This window comes from Glycine max, chromosome 19, assembly GCF_000004515.6.
Source record: "Glycine max cultivar Williams 82 chromosome 19, Glycine_max_v4.0, whole genome shotgun sequence".
Taxonomy (NCBI): domain Eukaryota; kingdom Viridiplantae; phylum Streptophyta; class Magnoliopsida; order Fabales; family Fabaceae; genus Glycine; species Glycine max.
Genome location: NC_038255.2, coordinates 8,999,461 through 9,010,969, shown reverse-complemented (window position 1 = coordinate 9,010,969; position 11,509 = coordinate 8,999,461). Strand labels below are relative to the sequence as shown.

Genomic DNA, 11,509 nt, shown 5'->3' with positions numbered 1-11,509 from the left:
TCTTGTTATGTTTGTTGAACTATAAGTGAGTTCATCAGTGTGTTGAACATAAGAATGAATCTATGATATTACAACCTTTTATGATGTTGAGATTGGTGAATGAATTTGTGATGATGTATGATATTGATTTGAATGATCATAGCATGCAGACATTGATGAATGACATTGCATGTGAGTAAACACGTAAGTTGAGGTGCTATGAAGACCCTCAACCTAGTGATGGAGGTTGTCAGTGGTGGCTAACAATGAAAAGGCCTATAGAATGGATGGTTGAGCAAATCCCTAAATAAGTTAAGGTCATTGCAAGTTTTACTAGAAGTAAACCACTACCCACGCTCATTCATGTTCTATAAAATCACACTTCTTCCACATGGTTAATCTGAGTCTCCCTAAATGATCAAGGTGTGACTATGTTAAGGGATGTACTTGGGTTAATCGCTCAAGGTGAAATCTTCCAGGAGTAAAGAGTTAGCATGACATGACATGATAATTAGATATGTACATTGATAATTGTGACTTGAGAATGATGTGTTACTTGATGAGTTGTGGAAATGCTTTGATGTTGATGATAAATGGACTGATGATGATGGTGTATGATGATTAAATCTTGATGTAATGGTTATTGAATTAATTATCATTATGAGATGCTCTGTTATGTGGATTTTAAGATTTATTTCTTCATGATTTTTGCATGTTATGTTCTATTATGATAGTAATAAATTATGTTTAATTGTTAAGTTTTATCCCATTTTAGTATGTTTGTTTTTTTATAAGTTTACCCTTGCACTTTTGTGTGTGTCGTTCGTGCCATGATGATCTCATATCTAATGTATGTAGGGAGCATATTGCTAGGAGGTGACCACGTGTCTTCAAAGACTTCATGGATATGCAGACCTGGATGTGAAGACGTGTTATCCATTTATGTTTCATCTTTAGTGTTATCCATTTATGTTTCCTTAAAGAGTTGTTTTTGTTTATATTGCATGTTCTAAGGAGGTTTGGATGGCTCTAATGTTGTATATGATCATTGTATGTTAGAGTGCCACAGAGCACATGGTATTTTAAGTCATGTATATATATCATATGATGTTTTTATCTTAGTATCTTTCATTTTAGCTTTTGGGCCTTTAAAACACAAAATTTACAAGTATTTTCATAATCAAATAAAATAAGAGTTTTAAATGAATTAAAATAAAGTCTTTTGTTTGAGTTAGTTCTTAGTTTCATGTAATGACGGTGGATCGCTATAGCGTCAAGTTCACTTATGTGATGATCTTATAGTTCTTTATAGGGTTGATTTGATCAATATTGTTAGTTTGAGTCAAGAGACCTAAAAATGCAATTCCAAGGAGTTGGTTAAGTAGAACATTTGTAATAGATCGTAGGTCTAGGCCCTCACATGTCTCCTTGGGGTGAGGTAAATGTAAGTACATTTGTAAGTACTCTTTGAGCCCGAAGACTTTCCTTGCCTTGTACTAGGGCGCCATCCCTTCTCCTTAATTTTTTTGTGGAAAAAAAGAAGAGACCTAAAACTGCTTTTGATTCCACCTTATCCAAATCCATTTTTATCAACATGGGTATGGCTTGACAGATGGGTTTGCACCGGCAAAATTTGGAAATATGTTCACATTTGTCAACAATATTTAATGGTTAATACCATCCTTATTTAACTTTCAGTTGCATGGATTTCTCGATGAGACCATGTATAATCACTAATTAAGTTTTATGTTATTCTGGTAGCCACAAAGTCCCATATCATTTATGATTGAGGTCATAAATCATTTATAAATACCATTTTCAATCAACCCACCGAGGTGCTTTTTACAAGGACAAAACTATAATGGTCGACTGATCACCTAAGCAGACAATGCCTTCAATACAAGGGATCCTAACGATGCATGTGCATGTTTGAGTTTCAAACATTGGTGCTAGAAAGAAGTCCTAGGCCCCTATTTCCCCTTAGCCTTGATTGGGGAGCATGCTCTAGAAGCCACAAAGTCTCACATTGTTTAAGAGTCAAGACCACAGGTCATTTATAAACACTATTTCCTTTTAGCCCATTGATGCGTCTTTTACAAGGACAATCATGTTGTTCGAATGAACCCCTAAATGGACAATACCTCAAATACAAGGGACCCTAACGATACTTGAGGATTTTAGGTTGGAACATATGTTTTGAAAAACTTATGGCAATAGGTTTAAGGAAATTTATGGCATATTTTAGACAAATTAGTACAATCTCAAACCATGATGATATTTTGTTTTTTTGTAATTTCAATCAAAATGATTATGTTTAATCATAATATAAATATATAAATATAGTAGATTTTATTCAATACCCATGTAACAAAAATAAGATAAATAATTATATAATAAGTATAATTAGTTGAATTAATTTTTTATACCGTATGGGTATTCGACCAAACCAAATATTTGAATATACCCCGATAACCTTTAAGATATTGAAGCACAACTCTCCTTCATAAGGTGCTCAGGTACTCAGTTAGGTCAAATATTTGAGCTCTCACAACATCTTGCCCCTTCTTCAACATCTTAATACCAAGATATCTCTTCTTTGGAACTGCTCATGTATTCAGCTTGACCGAATACATAAGTACCCCCAATACCATAAGAATAAAGGTGACCCCTCCAAATAGAAGTACTCAGGTATTTGATCTAGCCGAACGCATGAGCTCCCTTTAAACATCTTACAACACCAAATGTTCCCTCAGTGCTTTGGTGTTCGGCCCGACCTGAACACCTTTATCAATACCATGGAAGAAAATCTGATTAATGTTTATCCTTAATATACATGTCACCAAGAATATCTTAGAAAATCGTTAAGGAATTTCTTAAAACCCTTAATAATGATTAAGGATACATTACCTAATGGGTAACAATGGATAAGGGCCTATAGATCCAAGGTCTACTAAGGTATGCATATATAGTTATGAGAATATCAAGGTAAGACATTCTTCATGCTCATTTAATACTCTCATTTATTTCTCTCGACCAAGACCTTATTTGAGCGTTGGAGTATCTTTAGCAGGTACCCCACCCTTCGTATTGTCGAACACTAGATATTGAAGAAAGAAGACCTTAGAAAAGAAGCAAGCAAGGAGGAAGTTACATGTCTACCCATGTGTAGATACAATTTTAAATTTAGATAGTGAGAGTAATCGATATACTATTTGTTTTGTTTAAAACTCACTATCTGAAAGCCACTTTGAGTTTTAATGTACTAATTTGAATCAAGCCAAATAATTACATTAAGGAAATAGCTTTTAAGAGTTTGTTGGTGTGAAAATTGTGATTGATTAGCTTTGGGAAATGGTTAATTACTAACGAGTTGATTTTCTTTAGGTAACCAACTCAAGGAATGGATTCTATTTCTTAATTTTATTCCTAGCTAGTCCACTCTAAAAGAGCTTTCAAGGAGTTGTTAAATTGAAGTTTCTACGCTATATTATTATTCTTATGAAATTGCAGTAAAGAAAAGAAATAAAAAAAGTTGTAAATATACCAATAAATAAATTTAATTGATTTGGTTGGAAAACTATTTTACATCATGTGTTTTTTTGCTAATAATAATGTCTTCTAAACAACTACAAGCATCAATCATTTTATGAGAACGACAATCATTATTGTGATAACTACCCATGTTTGGAAGTTATGGGTGCATGCTTCCATCATGTAAATTGTCCTTGAGCATTTTTCCACGTTTTTTTTACCTCTAGTTATGCAATCCATGTGTAGATAAACAATTGATATTTTCCATTATTCACTTCTTTTTTTATTTTTAGGAAACCATGACTCCAAAATGCTCATATTTGGAAAAAAACTACTTCCAACTACTCTCATATTCAAATCTTCTTTCTAGTTTGGTATTCCCTATTGGGAAATTTAAGTGGGGGTAAAACATCGAAGATATCTTTACCAATAGGTCACGAGCACATCATACAAATGAACTTAACACTACATCCAACCCAAAATCTTAAGACATTAGGTTTGTTTATCTTTCTCACTTATATGCTACTCAACTTGCCCATTTATATTGTACATGAGACTTCATATTCAGACTTGTAATCCTATAATTTTTTCTTTAAGTGTGAGTCTCTTTCACATAGTAGCTCTTTCTCAAGCGAAAACCTTTTTGATCCATGAGTATTTAATGATGATCCTTAGAGCTTAGCCATGACAACCGGCATGCTCTAGATACTTGCACAATCGTTAGCTCACATCAACGGGACACGCTGCCTAACCTCTACGGTACCAAGAAGACTTTTGACTCAATGGATCTTTATACATGAATCCCATGCATGAATCCACAACACCAATTTTGTTATGCATCAATACTCGTATGAATTGGTCACTTAGTTGAACCATTAACTCTTATATCACTTGTTGAAAAATCCAAGGGGACTAAACACATTGGAGAGATCTTCACTAGTGGATCACAAGCTAGCACACTACAAAAGTAAATTTGACATCACCTTCAACTCCAAACCTTAAGACATTAAATTTGTGAGATTTTTTCATTTATATGTTATTCAACTTTTTTATTTCCTTCCAACATGAGATTTCATATTCATACTTATTCTCTAACATTCCCGAAACTGAGCTGCCTATTTCGACTTCCAACGTGAGATTTCATATTCATACTTATTCTCTAACATTCCCGAAACTGAGCTGCCTATTTCGAGGCCACTACAAAGCCAAAATTTGTTGAGCTCACACCAACCGTTTAAAAATGACTATTTTAGCTAACTATTAGAAACAGTTATTAGCTATCATGAATAATTATTTTAGTCATCATAAAAAATGACTAATTTAATCATTTGCCATTTTCAGCGCTAATCATAAGGACTACATCAATCGACGGCATCGGCTAAATTAGCCGTCATGGTAAATAATTGTTCTCAATAAGCGTTAGCAGATATCTTTTCTTTTTATTTATACTAGACGAAATAAAATCATAGTTGAATTCCTTATAATACCTCGATAAGCAATATATAGTAGCTACTGTTAAGATATAGAGATATCTTATCACTTTGATCGAACAATTATTATTATTATTATTGATCGAAGTGTTATATATAAGTGAAATTAGGGAGAAGATTTTATATATGATTTAACATATGATCTCATTGACTCTCTTTTATATAATAACTGATAAAAAAATAATATAATAATGTATAAATACATAGATAAATGGATACAAAAATAGGCTACATACATATAAGAATGCATGATCTTATCGGAATCTTTTAAAATAATTCAATCAATTGGAGTCGGCTTTTATATATATTATTGCACGTTAATTTATCGTGTATAGATCGACAACAAAAAGATAATTTATTTAACTGGATGAAAATCAACTTCTCATACATAGAAGATTGAGCACTAATCGAAATTAATCTCGGGGGATGTTATGGAACATGATTTTTCTAATGTTAACTTAACGCGGTTAATATAAAATTATGCATATAAATAAATAAGTAGTAAACCTTTTCGGCTGTCATACAGATGTCATAGAGTTTTCTTTTGTACAGATAATAATTTGACTGCTGCTTGGTATTGGCATGTTATTTGGTATATATATAGGATTTTTGTTAAAAAAAAATAAAGAATAATAAAGAGAAGTTTAGAATACGATTAAGAAAAAAAGGGAAAGGACAAAATGAGAAGAAAGTCTAAGGAGTTTACTATATTATCACTAAATATAGTTTATATAGAAAGAAGACATCAGCGAAGGCTAGCTAACTAACGTTTTATATGAACTTGTCTTTTACAAAATAAAGGAAATTTTGACCATTCTTTCCTCCAAATAAGGGATATTTAGATATTTTTTTAGTTATTTCATTTTTACTTTATTTAATAAATTGTATTAATTAGTGTGACATTTATTAGAGAGTAATTTTTTAATGCAAAATTTATAAAATAATTTATTTTTCGTTTCTTATTACTAGATATTAGAAGAAGATATTGAATTTTGATATTATCATTATTAGGTATTCAACTTTTTATTGATTATTATCTATTCTTTTATTATATTTATAAATTTTTATTTTTAAAAATAACAATATCAAATGTGAAAAGATAAAATACAAACTAAAATTACTATTTATAAGTATTTTAAAAGAAAAATCAAAGTTGTTATGTATTATATATATATATATATATACATATATATATATATATATATATATATATATATAGATTTACTAAGATGCTCTCATGTTAGAGTATTTTAACAACCTATACCAAATTATTTGGACCAAAAACTCAATTACTTCTTTTATGATAATAAATTTATTTAGTTTTTCTCTCCTCTCCCTATATATTTTTAAATTTTAATTTTAAAATATATAAACATTAAATTACATGAGACAAGGGAGGGGAGAGAAAATGAGTGGAGGTGAGAAATATATAATTATGCATACTAACATACATCATATAAACAACCGATATGTTGATTGGTTTAAGTAAATATAGACTCAAATCAAATTAGTCTTAGGTTCAGAAATTGTGGAAAAAAAAATGTTATCGGAAGAAAAGATGTTGGTTAGTTAGGTTCTTTTTACGATTATTGGACATTGATAAATTGATGGTTTTTTTTTACTAAGGTCATGATAATTCCAAAAAAAATTAAAAAATTATAAATTTTAACTCAAAAATAGAAAAATCACATTTTACGGAACTAAAGATAGTTAATTTAAATAATTAAATATTTTAGAAATATAAAAATCAAATAATTACTTTTCAAACTTCTACAACCAATGTTTATTTCCAAAATTTAATTTTAAAATATATGCAAAAGATATAAGTTAACTATCAATTATAATCTACGTCTAACATAAAACAAAATCTCATGCATTCCATAATTATAAGACTAGTTACATATTTAAAATAAATCAATAATAAATACAAATATAATTAAAAAAACTTAGTGTATTAAATGCTCTATTTATCAAATACCAATGTCATTTTATTTTATTTTCCATTTAGGATTATACATAATGTACAAATTTAAAAATATAATTAATATTCTCATTTATATCAAAGTTATTTATATTTTTTAAAATATCTTTATCTCTCTTATATAGTATTAATTTAATTGATTTTTTTTTTCTTGAGAAGTGTAAAAATTTAAGACTATAATTAAAAGTTATCAATTAATGTCATCTTTAATGTTGGAACATAGTGTAAAATCTTAAAAGAAAAAATTAATGAGTTAAATAAAAGATTTAAAAGAGGAATTCAGAGAATTTCAAAATTAAGATCAAATACAATTAAATTATTTTTAGAGTACTAAAATCAATATGGGTTAATATTTGAAGCACCAACATCATATTTAATCCTATAAAATATATTGCTGCAAATTAAGATTTTGAACTCTCATTAAGAGATATATTCTTATCTAATGTTCAATGATGATTTGAATAGGGTTGTCTCTAATAGTGTGATTTGTTTTGCGTAATTTAGGAGAGAAATTTAAGAAGGACGAATTTAGGAGAAATATTAAGTATTTTTTTGTTTGTTTAAAAATAAATAAGGAAGAAGTTGTACAAATCTATGGGTCTCACCCATGTTATTTTCTCTCTCTTTATCCATGATTTTGGAGGAAAAGTGTAAACATTGTGTTGCTTAAAATCAAATAATTTTTTTCATATAAATTTTTTCAAATAATAATGAATACTGTTTGTTAAAAAGTAATAGAGTAAAATATTATTTTTTTAATTAATATAAAAATATTTTTTATAATTTATTTATTTATTTTCACTCCATTTTCCACTCATCCGAAACAGTGGACAAATATTTATACCTTTTTCTTATTTCTATTTATTTGAAAAACACATTTTTTTAATTTTTATTTTATCCTTTTTATTTCTTTCCTTCATATTTTATTCTTAATCTAAACAAAACATTAAGAAAGATACATGTAAAAAATACACCAAAAAAATGATATTCCCTGGACTCAAATGTAAGCATAAAAAATGCCTGGTGAAGTAAAATATAACTAAATTTCTTTTAAATTTTAAATAATTTAATTATATTTAATGTCATTAATTCAAAAATATATTTAAGTTAATTTAAACGTGACTATCATATCCAATAAATACGATTAGTTTAAGAAATTTAATTTTTTTATATGAACTTAATTATATTAACATTCTTAATAAATGTAAAATTAAGTATTTTTGCTCAAAATGAATACATAAAAAAATTTAAGACAAATGTTAATTAGGACATTAAATTTTTTTATTAAATTGCATAAAATTATATCATCTATATATTTTTTTTGTTTTTCTATGACTTTTCATTTAAAACTTTTTTTTTAATTTCTTAATCGTTAAAGCAGCCGTTAGCGAGAACCAAAAACTCAACATTTAATTATTTTTTTTTTGTTGTTGAAAGCATTTAATTATTGAATACATTCTCATTTTGACTTGTAGTATAAAAAAAATATTGATTGATTACATAACACTAATAAATGTTAGCAAAACCGTCATTCTAATTCTTTAAGAGGTGTGCAGTTAGAGCACTTACGAGACTTTATTGTTCAGTTTTAATTAAGGTATTGATTGCTTTTGAATTAAGAAGAAAAAAACCGACCTAATTAGCACCCATTGATTTTGTCCCGCCAATCAAGCAATCTAATTTTGTTGTTAATCACCCACTACCCATGTGCCTTAGCCCTTCCCAAAAATATATCACTAGAAAAGACAATTTGCCCATATTGTCCAATGTCCCCCATGTGTTTCTACCCTCATTCTCATTCCTGTTCCCTCAAGTCTTACTTTTTTGCAACACTAGGGCGGCTTCTATTTTATTCATGCTTTGCTTTGTCCCTTTACACACCTTTTCCTCCATTATATAAGGCCCTAATAACCATATCAACTTCAATTGCTTCTTCACTTTAAGTTCTTCCAAGAAACACAACAAAGCTTAAAAGAAAAAAAGAAAGGTAGAGAGAAAGATGATCAGGTTGAGATCAAAGAGGTTTTCAAGAAGCAGCTCCAAGCCTGGAAACAATGGGAGCAAAGCAGCATCATCATCCCCAGAAAAGGATTGCAAAAGTATTGGTGAAATCAAGTGGGAACTTAGGCCTGGTGGCATGCTTGTTCAGAAAAGGGAGAGTAATCAAAGTTCTGGGGAAGGGGTGATCACTATTAGAGTGTCAACTGTGTCACAGTGGCATGACATTAACATTGATGCCACTTCAACTTTTGGTGAGTCCCACCCCATTCTGAGCAGTCAATTAACTCTTTTTGGTTAGAAATTTTGGTTAGAAATTAAACCCCCTTTTTTTTTTCTTAACATTCTGAGCAATCAATTGATTCAATTAGTCATCATACCCAGATGTTTCATTTTTGGGTAAAAGGTGGTGTTTTTAGTTCTTAAAAACTTTTTATTACTGACTTTAAAAATTAATAGTTTTAATTCCTGTATTTTCTTAAAAGCATTCAAAATTTAGCCCTTACAGGTACTATTTTTTTTTTCCTTGATAAAGGGGTCAAGTTAGGTACTTCAAAAAATAGCGACTAAAATAAATACTATTTTAAAAGTCAGAGACAAAAAAAAAGACTAAAATTGTTTTTTTTTTAGGAACTAAAAACACTATTTTATCCTTTCAGTTTATTTTACAATATTATATAGAGAGCATAGACTTAGGTGGTTTGGGCATGTAGAGAGAAGACCGGTAGACTCTGTAGTAAGGAGAGTAAACCAGATGGAGAGAAGGGCAAACAATTCGAGGCAGAGGAAGACCCAAAAAGACTATAAGAGAAGTTATCAAAAAGGATCTCGAACTTAATGATTTGGATAGAAGTATGGTACTTGATAGAACATTATGGCGGAAGTTGATCCATGTAGCCGACCCCACCTAGTGGGATAAGGCGTTGTTGTTGTTGTTGTTGTTATTGTTGTTGTTGTATATAGAGAGCATAGAGATTATCCGCAAGTGTGTGTTTTACTAATTTGTGAATCAATGATAACTTGCAGGGGAATTAAAAATGATTTTGTCACTGGTGACAAGTTTGGAGCCCAGAGAGCAGAGGCTTCTCTTCAGGGGCAAAGAGAAAGAGGACAATGAGTTCCTTCACATGGTTGGGGTTAGGGACAAGGACAAGGTGCTGCTGCTAGAGGATCCAGCAATCAAGGAAATGAAGCTTCTTGGCATGGCAAGAGGCCAACCCATTAACAATACTTGTTGTACCATCAGTGCATGACCCTTTAATTTGATCAAACTTGTTAATTAATTAATTAGTACTAACCAGAAAAGAAAAAAAAGTGAAGTAAAGTTTAATATGTAATGATGCGGTCTTTCTTCACTTTTGTTTGTCTTAGAATAGAAACTTAATCAAATATGTACTTATCCGGTGGGTAGAACCCCTCTCCCTTGATTTAAAAATGTGTAGGATGATGCAATGCCATATCATTTTGCAGAGTTTGCTCTATTAATTAAGTGTTGATTCCTCTAGTATTGTACATTTTTTTTATTGTGATGGTTTCTGTCCTATTGTTCAATTATATAAACCCATGTGTGCACGCCGAAACCAAAAAAGATTAACAATGCTGAAAGTATGGTGGAAGCTTTGCTATGGTCGGGACAATATCTCAGAAAAAATGGCATCTCATGGGTTATAAAGTTCAAGTTGTTTGGCCCATAGATAGTATTCAATGAAGGGTTTACGGGTTTATTTCTTTAATTAGTAATAACTTTAGGGTATTGGTTAAAGAATTTAAAATATAAATATTTTTATTGGGAAGTAGAAAATTAGATTGCATATGATTTTTTATGATTTCCTATAAATTCCACCATAAATATGTTCTTTTTTTATTCCTTAATTAATATCCTAATAACATTGATTAGTAAAACTATTTCTTAAATAGTTAAGCGTTAAATACTATCAATCTTGTAAAAAAAATACTATCAATCCTAAAGACTATTTTTATGCATTTATAAAAAAAAAGACTTAATTTTATGCAACTAAAAGTGAAAGAGTCTAGTAGGCCATGCGGTGTATAGAAGAGAAGACTAGAATTTGATTATTGGTAATGACATGAAAACTGAATAATTAATATTATTAATAATGATGAAAAAAAATTAATATTAATAATAACAACGAGATTAAATTGCACTCGTATATTTTCTGTTTTTTTTCTTCAAATTATTCTAACATTTTTGTTACACTCGCATGTGTGAGTTTTTCTCAAATTGCACTCGATATCACTTTTTTTTAATTACTTTTACTTCTTTATGTTAACGTTATGTGAGTTGATAAAATTATCATAACATCTTTGTTAAATACTCGATTGATAAAATTATCCTAACATCTTTGTTAGATACTCAGTAACAAATTAACAATTGATGATGTAAATAGATCTTTGTTAAGATAATAACAGTTTTTCTTTTAATATTTGGCTATTACTTCATTGTTGTTAACACTTGAAAATGTCTTCATTGAGACATTATATCAAATACCTAGTCATCAAGAATAAATAT

General features: G+C 29.5%; 1 protein-coding gene across 1 annotated transcript; it reads left to right on the top strand.

Moving 5' to 3' along the window:
- The first annotated feature begins 8,905 nt into the window (after positions 1–8,905).
- On the top strand, positions 8,906–10,490 carry LOC100815369 (uncharacterized). Its single transcript, NM_001252739.3, has 2 exons — positions 8,906–9,233; positions 10,006–10,490. Exons 1-2 carry the CDS (start codon positions 8,981–8,983, stop codon positions 10,230–10,232), a joined length of 480 nt encoding a protein of 159 aa, NP_001239668.1. The 5' UTR covers positions 8,906–8,980; the 3' UTR covers positions 10,233–10,490.
- Positions 10,491–11,509: the final 1,019 nt, after the last annotated feature.